A 19,053-nucleotide genomic window follows, 5' to 3' on the forward strand; every position below is an offset into this window, starting at 1 on the left:
GTGAACATATCCCCTTTTCGAACACGCGAGATTGGACCATTACGTAAGTGGCTTATCTATCACCGTGACACCGTCTCAGGAAACAGCATAACATAATAGTGAATACTACCAATAGGGTCCATTGTATTTAGGATGATGGTACAGATGCCCGCAGTTCTCCAAATTCCTCCAAATGCCAAACAAAAAAGTGTATGTACAAACAGAGAACGATACTATCAAAGAAAAGAAAAGAAGGACGTTTCCGACAGATGACGCTCTAGAGTAGCAAAGCAGGGGGAAAATAAAGGATTGAAGCCAGGTGTTTACTGGTAGACGGCAACGTAGTTGATGATCCACTTGGCATCTACAACAGAGCAATGAGCATTGCGGAACAAATAAATATCCAGCCGAAACTTACCGACATAGTTACTAGCATCGGCGACCATATCCGTGCACGTTCCTGAGCATCCAGATTGTGAGTATGCACCACCTGCCCAATTGCCACAGATAGTAGTGTCGATGACCATCTGGTGTTCATAGAAGTTGTCTGTTATGTCACAGGTTTTTGCAGACCAAAAACCAGACGGAGTACCCCAACTGGAAGGTGTAGGTGCTTGGGATGTGAGATCAGCAGGGATGTCAGACCGAGCGAAGTGCCACATTGACAAGCCAACGGAATTGTCCCACAGAAGAGCAAAGACACCACCCCCTGCATTGTTGAAGCCATCCGCAAAAGACCTGCCCAGGGGACCGTTAGGTTGGAATTGACGAACAAAAAAGAGATACAAACGTTGAGCTACTATCCTTGATGCTGCAGCCCGCATCCGAGGACTCAGTGCTGTAGCAGTTGCTCGCGAGGACAGAACCTGTATATTCATCGGAATCATTCGTATCGATGGTGCAGGTGTAATTTGTGCCACTATGAACTGTCATCTGATTTTGCGCCTGATTATTAATACCTTCGACAATGTCAATTTCACCCCCATATGGCCAGTTCGGCCCCACGGTCCAGAAACTAGGCCATACAGAACAACCGACAGGCATTTGGGACGCATCCAAGACAAAGAGACCGCCAGTGTAGCTCGTCTGAGATGAGATACGAACACTGTGACTGAGGTGAGGCGTATATAATACCAATAAACACGGTCTTTGCGCACGCGTCACGATCGCCGCCGGCAGCAACAGTGCTGGTTGAATCAATTGCCAGGACAATTGAGGACGAGGAAGACGAGGAAGAGGAGTAGCTGTCGGTATGACCGTTATCGTTGTCGTTGTCATTGTCATTGTCAGAGTCGCCATTGACATATGCAAGTCCCTTAGATTGTGCATCTGATTTGCTTTGGTAGATGACATTCCCACCAGTGGGGTCCGAGCCAGTATAAAAGTCCCAGTCACTAGGTGGGTAAAGGACCATTAGCCGAGTTGTAAGTTAAAAATGGCTAACACACTCGAAGAAATCACCGCCCTGATAATAGTCTTTAACAGAGTAGGCAGTGGTACGGCTGTAACGCGAGGGCGAGTATCGGCGAGCACCAACCAGAATGGTCAATGGGAGTGTCGCTAGACAGACTTTATAGAAAGAACGCATCGTGCGACGTGATGCAAACAAGAGGAAAGCGCAAGTAGTCCTAAAAAACAGCAGGAGAGGGGGAAAGTAATGCAACACCGATAGTAACGTTGGCCATCGGGTTTTATTGTACTTGACATGGAGAATGACGTTCACCCACCTCCTTGCTTCGGGCAGTACTCCATTGCCTTGCCCCGGCTGGCCTCTCCTAACCAGACGAACCGATCATTCGTCATTCCTTCATATTCGCGTTGGTCACCGAAGTTCAGAACCGCACCTCATTGTGGCCCTGATTGATCTTATTTTGTCCCCAACACAACCACCACTCTTTGTACTCTGGGAGTTGCTTGTCCTTCCCTCCTCGTCTACCTCGGTCAACGCGACTTCATCGGCCGCAATGGCGACCCTGTAAATGACAAGAGTCAAAACATGCATAGCTGAAACTGAAGTACTGGCCGAAAGAGTATCGTCGTCAAGCTCTATCCCCGCCGCGCCACAGTAGCTCGAATAAGACGGCTTTATACCCCCCTAAAGTCCGGACTGTGTTCATCAGGGTCGGGACATCAAAGGATGGGTAAGGCGTCAATTCCTTTTGAACGTTGACATGCAAATAACTCACTGCCTCCATTGTATGGTACATTCCGGTGTCGTATATGTTACTAACTAGCATTTTAGTGGTTAATATTCGAATTACCGAGACTCACATGATCTCACGAATTCTGCAGCTTCTGCCGCATCTGTCATACTGGTTGGCAGAGCGGCAGCAAGAATAAGATCTAGAAGCTGGAAGGAACCGAACAGTGAATTCAACGTACGTGATAATCGTAATAGGAGACTCGGTTATATTCCAGTCGCATCAAGCGAATATGCCCCGAGAATATCGTTGTGTGCAAGCGCCAACTCATACTAGTAATGCATTCTTTTTTCTCGAGCTCCAAGAGTCGGCAAAGACCTTGATATCAACCCGAAGAGCGCGCATGACATGGACATTAGGGATGTATGTTCAGGTGGTAATGAGCTGGCCAGTACGGCTGACCCTTAAAGGATCCCTGTCACGCACAATTGCGACGAGACAGGTTAGATGTGGCCCCATAATCACTCCCCATGCACAAGCACTTTCAATTCTGCAGCCGGGAAAACCTCTCATTTGAGCGGGTTCAAGCGTAAACAAGGCCAGATCCGTTCTGGCATGGATCTGTGCAACAACTGAGGGTGACCGATGAGAGAGCAATGTTTTGACAGCATTGAAAGTAGTCGAGGTTGAAGGGCACTATCCAGTTTCATGGGCATTGGTCAGGGTAACGGAAACGGAAAGAAAAGGTTCACGAACCAATCATATCAATGCGGGGTATCTGAAATTCGAAGTGCGTGCAGTCAAGGTGAACCAACTGTTGTAGAATAGCGCGGATGGAAATCAATTCTGAGTGACAATCGAGTGGGGTTTGGTGACTGCGCACGCACTGGGATGAAGGACTTGGAGGACTTTTTCTCGTTTTCACGTAGATCTCACAAACCCATACTAGCACGTGCAACTTCTTGAAGCAAGGTGACTACGGAGCAGTGGTTATGTTGATGAGAAGGATCATCCTGATAGACACATCAGCAAAATCCACTGGCTTGTTTGTACGACTGAGAAAGAGAAACATCCAGCCTTCAGCGCTTCAGCTCTAGGGTGATGCAGATCAGTTACACTGCAGGATCCAGGTTCAATCAAGAGTTCAAAAGTCTGGGCTCTGGAAATAGTACTATAGTCTCCGAAAAAAAAACTCAGCATCACGTGCATGTTGTGACTCCTACACAACGCGTCGCCGCAGATGCAGTCATTTACTTTCACGAGCTTATAGAGCTGCTAGCATTGTGGATAAAATCCACGCAGAATTGTTGTGGGGCTGTCGTGAGCGACCATATTGGCTTAGTCGGTGCTCCTTTCCTATTTTAGTTCAGCTCAGTGTACTTAACATCGTGTTCATCAAGCCGCATAACGGCGTTGAACAAGTCTGCCCATGGATTCAGCGCGACATTGAGTCGCGAGCAGGCTTAGACTCGTCATGCAGATATAATGCTGCAAAAACCCCTGTAGCCTGCTTCTTATGATCGTAAGACTCAACAGCCTGACTTCTTATGAAATTGTCTCCAGGGATCTACAAGTTTGCCATGCGGGCCGCTGGCACTGGATGTGCCAGACGCGCCACTCTTTCGTTGATCAGGTGTTTTTACCCTGATACAAGTGTACTGCCGTGGATAGAAGCTGCGTAATATAAGCCCCCCATCGAAGCTATCGATACCGCGCTTGTTGGATATAATACTTGTTTTGCATGCCGCTTCACGCGACTTGGACATCATCTGTCAGCAGAACGATAAGCTTATGTTCCGAAACCACCAGAACAACATCGATGCACAAGCGTCAGACAATTCAGGCATCCACGCTTCAACGGGCTTCTATTTCCTTTGTCCCCCGAGGTTTCATGTATTTAATGCATTAAATTTATAATTGTCCGAATGGCAATGTCCACATAGTCCGGGCCCTGCTCGAACAGACAGTCGGGCACAAATAAACGGTTGAGGCGAATGGTCATTGATAAACAGCGACGTAGTTGATGACCCACTTAGCATCTACAACAGAACATTGAGGAATGCGGAGCGATTAAGCATTCACCGGAAACTTACCAACGTAGTTGCTAGCATTAGCAACCATATCCGTGCACGTTCCTGGGCATCCGGATTGCGAATAGGCACCACCTGCCCAGTTGCCACAGATGGTAGTGTCGATGACCATCTGGTGGTCGTAGAAGTTGTCTGTTATGTCGCAGGTTTGTGCAGACCAGAAACCAGACGGAGTACCCCAATTGGAAGGCGTAGGTACTCGGGCCGTGAGGTCATCAGGGATGTTAGCCCGAGCGAAGTGCCACATCGACATGCCAGTGGAATTATCCCACAGAAGCGCAAAGACCCCGCCCCCCGCATTGTTAAAGCCATACGCAAAAGACCTGCCCGAGGACCGTTAGGTTGCGACTAATGCACATGGGAGGTACAAACGTTGAGCTACTATCCATGATGCTGCAGCCTGAGTCTGAGGTCTCAGTGCTGTAACAGTTGCTCGAGAGGACAGAGCCTGTGAACTCATCAGTATCATCTGTATCAATGGTGCAGGAGTGGTTGGTGCCACTATGAAGTGTCATCTGATTTTTCGCCTGGTCATTGATACCCTCGACAATGTCAATTTCACCCCCATATGGCCAGTTTGGTCCAACGGTCCAAAAGCTAGGCCATGTAGAACAGCCGACAGGCATTTTGGAGGCATCCATTATAAAGAGACCGCTGTTATAACTGTTTTGTGATGTGATACGAACACTGCAACTGCGGTGAGGCGCATATAATATAGATAAACACGATCTTTACGCACGCATCACGATCGCCGCCAGCGGCAACAGTGCTGGTTGAATCAACTGCAAGGACTGTCGTGCCGTCGGAGTTGACATATGCAAGTCTCTCAGACTGTGCGGCCGACTTGTTTTGGTAGACGACATTTCCACCGGTGGGGTCTGAGCCAGTATAGAAGTCCCAGTCACTAGGTAGATGGAAGATCATTAGCTGCGATACAAGTTGAAACTATGTAAGTGGTACGTACTTGAAGAAATCTTCGCCCTGATAATAGTCTTGGATCGTGTACGTTCCGTCAGTTGACCGTCTACCAACAGTGATGGGGCGGTGACGTGAGTACGAACGAGCACCAGCCAGGGTGATCAATGGGAAAGCTGCTAGAAAGAGTCTATAGAAAGAACGCATCACACAGTCACGGTGTAAATGAGGGAAGCTTGGCAGTCGTCCGAAGCAATGAAGCAGCAAGTAAAATAGAAGGGAGAAAGTTAATGGAACGTTGATAATAACGCTGGCCACGGGGTTTTATTGTGCTTTTGACATCAAAAATGACGCCTACAACCTCGTTGCTTCATGGTTGCACCATTACCTCACTTCGGCTAGTGCCTCAGACTATAAGCAAACCAATCGAAAGAAGATCAATCGTTCCTTTGTATTCGCGTCCGACAGTCACCTTCGCGGGCCTGATTGATCTCAGCGCCTTATCTCAATCCAACCGCCACCATTTGTATCTTGGAAATGACCATTCTCCTTGTCGATATTTGCATTGCATAGATTGCAATTGCAGCACTGTGAACAACAGGAGTCAAGATTCATGGCTAAAACGGTGGCTGAAAGAATCTATTACCTGGCTCAAGCGCTATAGAGCGGCGCTAGATGATTCCAAATCAGACGGTTTTTCAAACAGTCCGGGCTAGGTCAATCAAAGAAGGAGTGGGGCGCGAATACTATGGAGTTGATGTTGAACAAAATTAGCCTCCAAAGACCGCACTGCGTCTACTGTGCGGCGCGTTTTGACAACGTACGATATATGGCCCTATCTCGTGTTTTAGTCGGCTGATTTTTGAATTGTTGAAACGCACATTATATCACAGATTCTGCGACTCGGATGTAGCACTCTGCCGTATCTGCTTGGCAGCGCCATCAAACCAGTTGAGAGAGCGGCAGCTTTCTGCCGACAGTACTAAGATTTGAAGGCTTGAATCACCGGAACCGAACAGTAAACGGACGTGATGATCGTAACGACGACAATTGTCAATATTGAGCGGACAGAACGTCGCTATGGGAGACCCGACTATGTTTAAATATGTATCTCCAGGTGGCGGGTTATATTTTGTAGCGGCAGTTCATGAATGACTTCTCTCGTACTCCGATATTGGGGGAATGGTCTGAAAATTAACGTTGAAAACGCGCGAGGCGGTTCATCATGATCCTCCTTTCAAATTGTGGTTGATGACGAAGTCAACGAGGGTACCGAGATGTCCCAGTGAACAATGAAAAATTTAAAATGGATGTAGGTTCCACCGTTCCAGTGATGAACGAATCAGTGCAACGACTTGGACTAATGGCCGAGGATGTGAGGTTTCGACAGTGTTGAAAGTATTCAAGCCATGCAGGGCATGTGCCATGGGGTACGGACGAGCACTCAGCACACAGGTGGAATAAAAAGGTCGACAAACTGAGAATAGAGTCTGTGTTTGAAGAGTCCTGGAATATTACGTAAAATTGCGAACAGAATTCTTCTCGAATTCAGACTGTGTCATGACTCACACGTTTGTTCGTCACCGCTACGCATAGGCCCGGGGATGAAGGCATCGGAATTCTTCTCGTTCTCATATAGCTCTGAAAATCTCCCATGGACTATGGAGCGTGCAGCTGAAACAAGTACATAGACGGCCACCGGTGACGATTAAGTTAGTGAAGATCAACTGACCTATTTCACCAAGTACTATGATCATTGCACGAAATGTGCAAGCAAGTCACACATAGCAGTGGCTATGTTGCCGTCAATAGACACTGTGCACTGATTTCCTCGATTGCACGATAGGTGATTGCAAGACAACTGTCAAGTTGGAATTCAACATGATCTAGTCTTAGCCTAAGTCTCCCTCACAGCAAGCGCAGAACATGTACAAGATCGATACAACATACAATCAATATATTTTGAGTCTAATTATTCGTAAGTAAGCCATAGGTCTTGTATCATGGATTTCTCGAAATGCACAGCAAACAAGAAAGCGACCAGCGCAGCATATGCAAACAGTGACTGATCCTGCCAATAAAGCAAAAGAATAGATGATGATGTGCTGTGACGAATGCAGGGTATGATGTGGGTATGATACAATGCAATGCAAATAATGAAGGTTTAAGGCGAATATTCACTGGTAGACGGCAACGTAGTTGATAACCCACTGGGCATCTACAACATTAAATAACACTGAGCGGTGCGACATGAATAATTATCACAGGAAAACTTACCAGCATAGTTACTAGCATTGGCGACCATTTCTGAACACGTTCCTGGGCATCCGGATTGCGAGTAGGCACCGCCTGCCCAGTTGCCACAGATGGTAGTGTCGATGACCATCTGGTGGTCGTAGAAGTTGGCTGAAATGTCACAACTCTGCGCAGACCAGAAACCAGCTGGAGTGCTCCAAGTAGAAGGGTTAGGTGTTTGCGCCGTAAGATCTGCAGGGATTTCAGAACGAGCGAAGTGCCACACCGACATGCCAGAAGAGGTGTCCCACAGAAGGGCAAAGACACCGCCCCCTGCATTGTTGAAGCCATATCCAAAAGAACTGCCACAAGGACACATTAGGTTCCAGCTGACGCATGAGAAAGAGATGCAATGCAAACCTTGTGTCCGTGTCCTCGACGCCGCAGCCTGCGTCCGCATTACCGGTACTGAAACAGTCGGTCCCGAGGACCTGGCCAGTAAACAGATCGGCACTAACACCTGACTTTGCGATAGTACAACTTTGGCTCGTGCCACTATGAAGAGTCATTTGGTTTGTCGCCTGGTTATTCACGCCCTCGACAATGTCGATTTCACCCGCCGTGGGCCAGTTCGGGCCAACAGTCCAGAAACTGGGCCATGTAGAACAGCCGACGGGCATGTTCGAGGCATCAATGACGAAAAGACCGCCGTTATAGCTCTTCTGAGATGTGATACGGACACTACAATTCATGATGAGTACTCATAAATCATAATGAACACGAGCATTACGCACGAGTCACGATTACCGCCGGGAGCAACAGTGCTGGTTGAATCTACTGCAAGAACTGTCGAATTATCACAGTCATTGACGTATGCAAGTCCCTTGGACTGTGCCTCCGATTTGCTTTGGTAGTTGACATTGCCACTGGTGGGGTCCGAACCAGTGAAAAAGTCCCAATCACTAGATGGTTAATTAGCCGCGTTGAGACTGCATATAGTATGACAAGCGGTACGTACTTGATGAAATCCTCCCCCTGATAAAAGTCTTGAATTTTGTAGGTTTTGTTGGAAGACTGTCTACGGCCAGCAGTACGGCGGTGACGCGAGTGCGCGCGCGACGGATGGTGAGCACCAACCAGGGTGGTCAACGAAAGAGCGGCTAGAAAGAGCTTAGAGAGTGTGTGCATCGTGAAGCAAAAGAAAGTAAGGGAAAGCAGTTGTCCGAAGACTTAAACGAAAGGAAATTTAAAGAGAAGGGACGTGGAAAGTGGAACAAAGAAACGCTGAAGGAACGTTCAAGGGATTTAAAGCATCAAAGTAACAGTTTTACGAACCTCGTTGCTGTGGGCTGCCACACTGCTCTACTCGGCCGGCCACATTAGGCGACCTTATCATATCGCTAATCACGCTAAACGTGATCCTTTTGTCCTCAATCCAATCATCATTTTGTTGTATTCCAAGACTGGTTAGTCAGTCTCTCTTGCCAACGTTTTCGTCAACATAGCGTGCAATAAATCAGCAGTCAGGAAGTGAAACACACCATATGCTTTATATGCTTTAATGCTGGGCGCTGAAATTTGAAAACTGAAGCGTCTTGAAAAATTCAAGCTCGGGAAGTCTAAGAATAGACTTCCAGTGTCCAATTTAGTATTTAGAGATTCGGAAGTATTCAACACATGGGTCCACCCTGACAATTCTCGGAAATTGCTCTCCAGAGAACGCGTACTCTGGGCGTAAATTCATCATCGATTCTGCTTCCTTCAACCATTTTGTGTACATTGTTCATTGCGGAGTAGGGACGTACGAAAGAGACATTGGTACACTGCAGTTGTAAGGAGGTCAACTTCAAGTGTAGTAAGCCATTGACCCTGGATTTCGATAACCCTATCTGCAACAATTGCTCGCGAAGATATTCTGAGAAGGCGCAATACTACAACTACATAGGTGGAAGTACTGGACGGCTTAACTCCACTATTGTAACTTGTGGCTATCTAACTCCGCTGCGTTTTTCCAAAGCAAGGCGGCTTGATCTCTATGGCAATACATGTCCACATGGCCATCCCTGCGTTGTCTTTGGCATGTATCAACATTGAAGCCTGCTGTTTCTACTTACTATAGTTCCATTGCTTCCTGGACATCTTTACATCACAAGACGGTCATTAAGATAGCAGCAGCGTGCAACTAATCACTCTGCTGCTTCGTTGTCAACAGGAGCTGAACATGCATGCTTACAGATGTAGATGAGATGAGGGATTGAGGCAAATGCTACTGGTAGACGGCGACGTAATTAATGACCCACTTGGCATCTACAATGGAACGTTGAGAATGTGAAATGTTCGGCACCCTGTCAAACTCACCAACGTAGTTCGTAGCATTGGCGACCATATCTGAACACGTTCCTGGGCATCCGGATTGGGCGTAGATACGACCACCAGCCCAATCGCCACAGATAGTAGTGTCAATGACCATCTGGTGCTCGTAGAAGTTGGCCGTGATGTCGCAGGTTTGTGAAGACCAGAATCCAGCTGGTATGCCCCATGTAGAAGGCCTGGGCGTTTGGGCTATGAGATCCGCAGGGATATTGGCCCGAGCGAAAATGCCATATTGACATGCCAGCGGAATTGTCCCACAAAAGTGCAAAGACACCACCTTCTGCATTGTTGAAACCATACGCAAAAGAGCTGTTACGCAGAAACATCAGGTCACGATCGGCGCACAAGAGACAGATAAGTACGATACAGACCTTGTGTCCGTGTCCTCGATGCTGCAGCCTGAGTCCGCGTGTGTGGTACTGAAACAGTCGGTTGCTACAATTTTGCCTGAAAACTGATGGGTACTATTTGTTATCTCGTTAGTGCAAGTTTGGTTCGTGCCGGTATGAAGCGTCATCTGGTTTGTGCCCTGATTATTCACACCCTCGACGATGTCGATTTCACCTGCCATGGGCCAGTGTGGTCCAACGGTCCAGAAACTAGGCCACGTCGAACAACCTACAGGCATGTAGGAAGCGTCAAAGACGAAGAGACCGCCGTTGTAGCTCTTCTGAGATGTGATACGAACACTGCATCCGTATTGAACACTCGTAAATCAGGACGATGACGGGAATTACGCACGAGGCACGCTGACCGCCGGCAGGAACAGTGCTGGTTGAATCAACTGCAAGGATAAACGAGTTATCGCAGTCATCGACATACGCAAGTCTCTTGGACCGCGCATCCGACTGGCCTTGGTAGATGACATTTCCACCAGTGGGGTCCGCGCCAATGGCGAAAATCCAGTCACTAGATGACGGAAGACGATTAGCCAAGACACAAGTTGAAACTAGATAGGTGATACGTCCTTGAAGAAATCTTCCCCTCGATAAAAGTCTTGTATCATGTAGGTTTTGCCGATAAGTTGTCTGTGAGCAGCAGTGGGGTAATGATGCGAGTACCAGTGATGGCTACCATCAACCAGGATGGTAAATGAGAGAGCCGCTAGAAACAACTTGGAGAGAGAGCGCATAGGATTGAAGCAAAGGAGGAAATTCCATGCAAAGTTGGTGGTTGAACCATACTAGTAGGGTCGTGGCTGAAAACCATTCACGACTCGAAGGCTTCTTGCACCGGACTGCCATCGACAACGTCATTATATCTCGGCCCCGCACAATCTCAATTTTTCCTGTGCTGTTGGTCATCCCCTCTTGCCGATGAGTTTGCAGCTTCATAACTCAATCATAGCTTGCGATAGTAACGCTGTAAATAAGTGAGGTCAAAACAAAGCATCACTGGAACTGAGCTAGCTGAAGAGTATACCTGGAGCTCTATCACTGCGGCGCCGAAGCAAGGTTGAAGTGGCTCAAATTGTCTCTAAGGCGGTTTGCACATCTCCAGCCTAGTCTAAACTGACCCAAGACACAATCAGGCCGCCGCTGCCTATCAGGTCCCGGTGGCGGCAGTACGTTCACATATTGTAGTACGATTCGAAAAGAATCAACTACCACGGATGGGGTCAGAAATAAATTGCACTGCGTTTGATCATCAGTCCATTCACCATTGACTTGTTTCTTAGAAATATGTTGTCAAACGGTACGTACTAGTGTAGCCGAGCGCACAAAGGTGGGGCGGCTTTAGTGACTTTCCAGAATTGCATAAAGCAGGCAGCACAAAGAATATATCTCTGCGGAACCTTGTTCGTTGACAAGCACGTATGATGTATGGTCGATTCCCGACACCCACGCTTAGAGTGAGTCGAATAGATGTTGACAATGTCGACGTTGATTGTATAGTAGTACGATGGGAGGCAAACGAGAGGAAAGCAGTGATCCAAAGGATTGCCTAGTAGTGGTTAGCGGGTAACGTGATCCATGTCTGATTCTTAGACTCGTGGTTGACCATCGAATTCTGAAAAGACGTTCAAATTCACGAAACTCGTTATCAACCGACCTTGACGCCTTCAATGACCTAATTCGGTCCCGACCAATTATCCTCGATACAGTCAACAACCCTCTGTGTTTCGAGAAAGCGATCGGCGCTGCTTGTCGGTTGTTACAAGGCTTGGACGGTGTGATGTTGTAGACACGCTCAAAGAAGTATTTTCCCACTGACTAAGCTAACGAACTCGAAGTCCACAACCCAGCCTGAGGCTGTACATCAAATACCGCAAACTAAAAGTCCTGCTTGTTATCTCCTGGCCTATTCCGCCTTGATCGGTCATTCAAATTTATATTGGGTTGTAGTATCACAGGAATGAGAACAGTCATTAGTGGAAAATACGCGCTGTGCTAAATCCATCCTGCAGCTGATGGATCTTACTAGGATGCTGTCCAAAGGATGGGACTCCGAAGTGGCATGCCCAACTGTACACACAGCGATCAATCCCCGGAGTGAATATTTGGGCGGAATGAAGAAAGCAGCGCATGAGATTAAATAGTAAACGTGTATCTGCAGCCCAGACTCGGAGGTGAGCTGATTATCAATTCGTGGCAGTTACTTTATTTCTGACTTTTATGATAGCTTTCCAACTTCCTGTGGTCATAAGGCCACGCCTGTATATCCTTTCTCCCTGTACCTCTCGTTCCTGTTTGTAACTTAGGGATGGTGTTATATTCTCCGCGCATCATTCATGGATCATCAATCAGAATGTGACAATCGAGTGTGGTGCGCCTTGTATCAATTCCATACCTACCGTTCAATGGGATCCTTATGATATGAATAGTCGATGAAATCCAGGCACATGATTGTGGTATATCTAGCATGAATGCCATCGTCGATGGTCATACAGTGTCCACCAAGTTCGCCTCTCACCCACACCCACTCTCTACCGATACTATGACAATAGTCTTAAATAATCCACTTGGTTGTCGACCATCATTGCGTATCGCCTTTACAGCTATTTTACAGGTTCGTGGGATGTTGAAACTGATGTCTCTATTTAACCTTGACTGTGGTTTCGCAGTTGCCGCCTTTGTTGGAGTGGCGTATGATTGGGGTGAGCGTAATGATATTCAAGGAATGCTGATATCTTACGAGTATTTCCAGCACTTACATTCGCACAAGAGGTATGTTGATGTCATGACCGGAGAGCCATCTCGTTAACAATTGTTTTATACTAGGTCGAATTGATCTGGGTGAGTAGAGTCTCATGTCAGAGGAACACAATGGAAACTCAACATTCAATTACAGAGGCAACGTTGGTCCTTGATAACAGTTCTGTACATCGGTGTACGTAGCTTGTTTGTTGCGGTTGCCGTGTTGTGCTGACTTAAAATTATACTAGGTGCGCTACCTTGGTGTCTTCTTTGCTGCGTATGTCCGGAAGGCTAAACAGTATGTATTGTGCTAATCGTCTTTCTCTCATAATCAGCCAGATCATGCTGAGTATGTCTCCTTAGTACACATTAGTAGCCATAATGACAGCGATGCAAACTTCAGGGGGTATGCTTCATTGTGAATGAAACAAATGTGCATACTCATTGATGAATGCAAGAGGAATTTATCATCTCCGGCACTTATCAGTGTTCGATTAGCTACGGAGAAAATATCCCACTTCTGAATTCTGTTTCTTGGATACTATTCATCGTATGGGAGGTCCTCGCACTATGTCTTGCAGTCTGGGTTGCAGTAAAACACTTCCGTGAACAGCGACTACCTTCAGAGGACTGTCTCGTAGTGTTGATGAAAACTCATATGCTTTACTTTGCGAGGTAAGCTCATCACATGATTATTGTTCATTTTTCGCCACTGAAGGGTTGGACGTGATAGCTTTGTTGCTGTTTCCTGCTTCGAGTTCATCATCGATTTCTCTCCAACACTCTCAGCGGTATGTTAATCTTTCACTCACCGCTGCATGCGACTACGATTCATCACTTCTATAGGACCAAAATTTTATGGAAACTGAGGCTTTTTATGGCTTGCTTCAGATTTTTCAGGTCGTGCAGATGGTCGTGCTTGACCACGCCTGATCCTTAGTGTTCGAAAATTCTACGCTAGGCTTGTGGCCGATTCCGACGCAGCAACTGGTATGACCTCGATCGTTTTTCAGGAGCGCGTGCATATATCGACTGGCAGTAGTGTGTGATGCTCAGTGAAGTTGACGGCTATCTAGTGCTCTACAAAGAGCAGGGAAATTTGCTCCTACTTTCGTGATGGCCAATATCGAAGTTATCTGGTGTTCCGATGTGGATTTCGACTTCAAGGAGACATAGGTCTAGATAATGTCTTCGTTGTAGTATTTAGTTAAATGATTTACTATGAGTGCTTATCTGACCTTTCCGCTGCAATCGATATTGCTCGTTAGCTTCCGTTCCTATAGACTGACACTGTTGTGACGCATATTCTGACCGAGTCTGATTTGTGTATCTCTGTTTGATGTGTCTGAGCAGCTTTTGGCTTCGGTTTGCTCATCGTGATGTTGAATCTTATGCCGCTCCTCCAGGAGTCCAGGACGTTGGAATAATTGTCGAGTCACATGCACCTCAGGCCAAACTTTACCCGGGATTTGCAGGTGGATCGATCATAATGGCCGGAATGACGAAGGCGTAGTGCAGCTCAATTGAGCTTAATGACCACATCAAGGACAGATGGAACGTCCCGCTGCTGGAATCTGCAACTCATTCGGACAGGAGGGCCTTTGCACCAGAAACGCTAAATAAGACACTTTGTTGAACATGCTTCATCACTTTAGAACAATTTTGGTATTAATATTGCTACAACAGTCATCGTGATGATAATTAATTTGGTCATACTTACAGGAGCAACAAGTAGATTACCAATGATAAAATGATCATAAGTGGAAGTCGGGGACCTGGTGCATACGCTCCGCTACCAATATGATGCTGGTAGACGGCGACGTAATTGATGACCCACTTGGAATCTACAATGGAACGCTGAGTGTGAAACAATTCAGCATCCTACCAAACTTACTGATGTAGTTGGTAGCATTGGCGACCATATCTGAACACGTTCCTGGGCACCCGGATTGGGCGTAGATACCACCACCTGCCCAATGGCCGCAGATAGTAGTATCAATGATCATCTGGTGGTCGTAGAAGTTGGCCGTGATGTCGCAGGTTTGTGAAGACCAGAATCCAGCTGGTATGCCCCATGTAGAAGGCCTGGGCGTTTGGGCTATGAGATCCGCAGGGATATTGGCCCGAGCAAAATGCCATATTGACATGCCAGCAGAATTGTCCCACAAAAGTGCAAAGACACCACCTTGTGCATTGTTGAAACCATACGCAAAAGAGCTATTACGCAGAAGCATCAGGTCACGATTGGCACATAAGAAAAGATAAGTACGATACAGACCTTGTGTCCGTGTCCTCGATGATGCAGCCTGAGTCCGCACGTCCAGTGCTGTAACAGTTGGTCTTTTTGATCTGGCCCGTAAACTGCTGGGTACCATTTGTCATTTCGTTGGTGCAAGTTTGGTTCGTGCCGGTATGAAGTGCCATCTGGTTTGTGTCTTGATTATTCACACCCTCGACGATGTCGATTTCACCTGCCATGGGCCATTGCGGGCCAACGGTCCAGAAACTAGGCCACGTCGAACAACCTACAGGCATGTAGGAAGCGTCAAAGATGAAGAGACCGCCATTGTAACTCTTCTGAGATGTGATGCGAACACTGCATTCATGATGAAACCTCATAAATCATAATAAACACGAGCATTACGCACGAAGCACGCTGACCACCGGGAGCAACGGTGCTGGTTGAATCGACTGCAAGGATCAATGAGTTGTTGCTATCGTTGATATACGCAAGACCCTTAGACTGCGCGTCCGATTGGCTTTGGTAGATGACATTGCCATGAGTGGGATCCGATCCAACATCGAAAGTCCAGTCACTAGATGATGGAAAACGATTAGCCACGATACAAGTTGAAACTATATAGGTGGTACATCCTTGAAAAAATCTTCCCCTTGATAAAAGTCTTGTATCATGTAGGTTTCGCCGGAAAGTTGTCTATGAGCAACAGTGCGGTGGCGAGGCGAGGACCAGTAATGGCTGCCATCAACCAGAACGGTAAACGAGAAAGCCACTAGAAACGAGTTAAGGAGAGAGTGCATTGGGTTGGGGCGGGGGAGGAAATTCCATGCAAAGTCGGTGGTCTGGCCATACTAGTGGGGTCGTGGTTAATAAAAACCCCAGAATCCGGCACAGGGCCAAAGTAATATTTTTCTTACCTCATCTACCTCATCTGTGGTACTAGTGGAACAATATCTGAACGTACTACCGCCACCCGGACCTGATAGACGGCGGCAGCCTGATTGTGTCTCGGGTCAGTTGGGACTCAGGAGACGTGTAAAACCACCTTGCTTCGGTGCGGCAGTGATACAGCCTCCAGGTAATATCTAGCTCAGTCTCAGTGATGCTTTGTTTTGACTCCTCTTATTTGAGCTATGAGGTACGTACTTTAATGTAGCCGAGCACACAAAGTTAGGGCGCCGGCGCCGGCTTTCGAAAATTGCATAAGGTAAAGAACATATCTTTGCGAAACCTTGACAGGTATGGTCGATTCCCGACACCCACGCTCATAGCCGAATAAATGTTCGAGACAATCATGTCCGAGTCAACATTGATTGTCAATCGTACGATGCGAGCAAATGAGAGGGAAGCGGTGGGCCAAAAGATTGCAAAAGCAGTAAGATAATGCCTAGTACTAGTTAGTGGGTAACGTTATCCATGTGCATGAGGTCTTGGTCGAAATATTGAATATTCTGAAAATCTAACTCGGTTCCGACCAATTGTATCATCGGCTGCTATTTTTGCTTGTCGCTTGTACGTAAAAGGTCCCACGGCCGTACGACCCGCTCACTCAGTTTTACCCCCCCTTCCACTCTCAGATCTCAAAGTTTATTACATTCACATCATAATATTCGTCTCATCATCATTAGTTTAGCATCTGATCATTCGTTCTCTAATAATACCAGTTTCGTATACCATCATGCGTCCAAAGGAGCCAACCCAGCAGCAAACTCACCGGCATTCGAGCTGAGCTAACGCTCGGTCCCAACCCACATATATCTGACCTCAACGCATTCGCGATAGATGAAGCTGGAAGGCTTAATGTTCTAGTGCTCACACCGAACTGGCTGTGACTCACTGACCCATGGCCCTGGATGTTTACCTAGAGCCCTAGTCAGCGTTCTATCACCGTGTGCCAAGGCTCAAGGTACACTAATTCTGCCCCCAGCACTATCGCAATGCATCTCGCTATTGCAGGTCCTACACACCCACTCGGCAATTTGAACCACCGCATCACTTCGACGAAAATGACTCTCGATATCTTAATGGATGACTCGAACCTCCCTCGAAGCTTTCCTTCAGCCGACTCCCAGTACTAAGTCACCGCTCGGGAATGTCATCATTACCATCGCCATCACCACTTCCTTATGACTGCATGGTCTATATCCATAGACGTAGAAACGTTATGCCTAGAGATCCCAATCCTTCTTAAAGGACAGGAAAAATTGCTGAGTGGAATCGAGTGCTGCAGGATTTGGTATGAGGTTCTCCTTGTTTGTTTAGCTGTGGCAAGGACTGAGTCTGGAGTGTAAGTTGTCGCCTGATGTGAAACAAGATGAGCAGGATAAGTACACCGAGTACTCCATCGGTGCAGTTCGCCAGTACGCCGAACTCCTGTATTTCTCGGCAATAGGTCATCGGCTCGGTCTCTTTCAAGTTATCACTGCAAACTGCAGTTGCAGCGGAATATACCACGTCCAAATAGCCACACCCGTGCTGCAGTACAAGTAACTTTCGACGACCTTTGGTTCTGTTCCTTCAAATCGTGTCCTGCGATGCATTCAAGTAGTGTTGTTCTTGGGACTCCGACATTCTGACAGCGGCTTATAAGCGTACGGCATGGGTCTCTTAGTAGCCACTTACCTTCATTTGGTTCGTACACTTGCAGTTTCATTCATATCAAATTAACTGACTTTCTCTCGTACAGTTCAATGTAGCCTGCAAATTCTTCCGTCCAACGCATGTCCTCCTACTGGCCAGACCTTGATGAGCTTCGGCACATCATCTGTATGATCCGGCCTCAAGTTACCGTGCTCATTCTGCCCCCAACCCCAAACTTCCGTGTCCGACGAGCCAGATGGAGAGATCGATGTCATCACATGTTCGCTGCCACAGGCAAAGGATCTCAGTGAAGGTAATTTGCCATCGTGGGATAAGGTAAATTCGACAGGCCCGACAGCAAACCCATTCCTCGACTTGGGACTCTCGATCTAGTCGACAATGAGTAGAGGTGTTTTCATCGTCATCCCTGAGAAGGTATGTCCCATTCCACGTGCACCCAACTCGCTTGTTGAACACGTCCCCAAGGATCCATCCTATGGAGTTGTCTTTTCTTGTTAGATTCAAAGACTGTCGTCGCCCTGATTGGTGGCAGGCGACGGTATGTTGGAGACCGAGAGAACATGTTTGCACCAGATCTAGAGATACATCAAGGGAAATGATGCAAGGGCGGACATAGTTCGTGTCCCCTAGTTGGCCGTCAGCCCCCAGCCAATGAACATATGTTCATTATTGAGAACAGTTCGCATGTGAAGGTATGACATCTCCCAAGCGGCAGCGATGAGACAACTGATCGGCGTGAATTTTGTCAACTGTCCCACGTGTTCAGGACCCAGCTGCCCTTGGCGTCCGTCTCCACATCCCAAAAGCTCCCTTCGACTGTCATCAAAATCCAACAATGCGAGAGTATGGTTTGCTCCAGTCGCAAGCTGCAAAATCCCGCGCGTGTTGGGAGGAAGCGTGCCCCGTGCAGCTTATCAAACGGCAATATTTGAATCGTCATCAGAACCATTGGCTAGCTAACCGCGAGCATTGGAGCCAGCACTAGGAGACGTAGATATGGAGTCTGGGTGGGCACGATGTAAGACTTGATCATGATCACTGAAAGAAATTGATTGATCTGAATCAATCAATGATTCGACGGATCGTAAATGCATATGGATATGTTTTTAATGGTCCTTTCGCTGCCCAGACTCGACCGCAGTGCAGGTAAATCAAATGTTGCCTGCTAAGGCACATAATATCGATATCACATGTGGGCAGTTCGAACCTTTAGGGATTCATCCTCTCGTCGGTCGTGTGTTCACGGGATCATTTTCTATCTGTTTCTCGAATACTTATTGGTATGCGGGTATACAAGCCACCTCTGATCCAGCAAAAGAAACTCTATCAATATACACTGGTGG

At 47.2% G+C, this 19,053-nt stretch overlaps 7 protein-coding genes across 7 annotated transcripts; all 7 read right to left on the bottom strand.

The window, feature by feature from the left end:
- Nucleotides 1–73: 73 nt before the first annotated feature.
- F5891DRAFT_997826 (glycoside hydrolase family 16 protein) lies at nt 74–2,086 on the bottom strand. The gene is made up of 7 exons (XM_041378464.1): nt 1,824–2,086; nt 1,707–1,754; nt 1,428–1,607; nt 1,137–1,373; nt 770–1,084; nt 398–717; nt 74–343 (listed from the first exon to the last, which is right to left on the bottom strand). The coding sequence occupies exons 1-7, from the start codon at nt 1,979–1,981 to the stop codon at nt 303–305; spliced, it is 1,299 nt and encodes a 432-aa protein (XP_041233498.1). The 5' UTR covers nt 1,982–2,086; the 3' UTR covers nt 74–302.
- Nucleotides 2,087–4,031: 1,945 nt separating this feature from the next.
- F5891DRAFT_220217 (glycoside hydrolase family 16 protein) lies at nt 4,032–5,613 on the bottom strand. Its single transcript, XM_041370958.1, has 5 exons — nt 5,175–5,613; nt 4,950–5,114; nt 4,583–4,897; nt 4,214–4,533; nt 4,032–4,159 (listed from the first exon to the last, which is right to left on the bottom strand). Exons 1-5 carry the CDS (start codon nt 5,330–5,332, stop codon nt 4,119–4,121), a joined length of 999 nt encoding a protein of 332 aa, XP_041233499.1. The 5' UTR covers nt 5,333–5,613; the 3' UTR covers nt 4,032–4,118.
- A 1,689-nt stretch (nt 5,614–7,302) lies between these two features.
- On the bottom strand, nt 7,303–8,548 carry F5891DRAFT_1124722 (glycoside hydrolase family 16 protein; the record flags this gene model as incomplete). The annotated part of the gene is made up of 5 exons (XM_041363908.1): nt 7,303–7,343; nt 7,403–7,722; nt 7,781–8,101; nt 8,155–8,322; nt 8,379–8,548. The coding sequence occupies 5 exons, from the start codon at nt 8,546–8,548 to the stop codon at nt 7,303–7,305; spliced, it is 1,020 nt and encodes a 339-aa protein (XP_041233500.1).
- A 1,078-nt stretch (nt 8,549–9,626) lies between these two features.
- F5891DRAFT_1180950 (glycoside hydrolase family 16 protein) lies at nt 9,627–10,865 on the bottom strand (the record flags this gene model as incomplete). The annotated part of the gene is made up of 6 exons (XM_041365997.1): nt 9,627–9,667; nt 9,719–9,909; nt 9,971–10,042; nt 10,105–10,422; nt 10,475–10,642; nt 10,684–10,865. The coding sequence occupies 6 exons, from the start codon at nt 10,863–10,865 to the stop codon at nt 9,627–9,629; spliced, it is 972 nt and encodes a 323-aa protein (XP_041233501.1).
- Nucleotides 10,866–14,516: 3,651 nt separating this feature from the next.
- Nucleotides 14,517–16,337, bottom strand: F5891DRAFT_997865 (glycoside hydrolase family 16 protein). The gene is made up of 7 exons (XM_041378465.1): nt 16,160–16,337; nt 16,027–16,106; nt 15,746–15,960; nt 15,519–15,686; nt 15,149–15,466; nt 14,765–15,087; nt 14,517–14,714 (listed from the first exon to the last, which is right to left on the bottom strand). The coding sequence occupies exons 3-7, from the start codon at nt 15,907–15,909 to the stop codon at nt 14,587–14,589; spliced, it is 1,101 nt and encodes a 366-aa protein (XP_041233502.1). The 5' UTR covers nt 15,910–15,960; nt 16,027–16,106; nt 16,160–16,337; the 3' UTR covers nt 14,517–14,586.
- A 1,507-nt stretch (nt 16,338–17,844) lies between these two features.
- F5891DRAFT_906077 (uncharacterized protein) lies at nt 17,845–17,997 on the bottom strand (the record flags this gene model as incomplete). Its single annotated transcript, XM_041373548.1, has 1 exon — nt 17,845–17,997. A coding segment is annotated over one exon (153 nt), but the record flags the coding sequence as incomplete, so codon positions are not given.
- A 339-nt stretch (nt 17,998–18,336) lies between these two features.
- F5891DRAFT_938579 (uncharacterized protein) lies at nt 18,337–18,612 on the bottom strand (the record flags this gene model as incomplete). The annotated part of the gene is made up of 1 exon (XM_041374174.1): nt 18,337–18,612. A coding segment is annotated over one exon (276 nt), but the record flags the coding sequence as incomplete, so codon positions are not given.
- Nucleotides 18,613–19,053: the final 441 nt, after the last annotated feature.

The sequence above is a fragment of the Suillus fuscotomentosus genome, assembly GCF_016647785.1.
Source record: "Suillus fuscotomentosus strain FC203 chromosome Unknown F5891scaffold_2, whole genome shotgun sequence".
Taxonomy (NCBI): Eukaryota; Fungi; Basidiomycota; class Agaricomycetes; order Boletales; family Suillaceae; genus Suillus; species Suillus fuscotomentosus.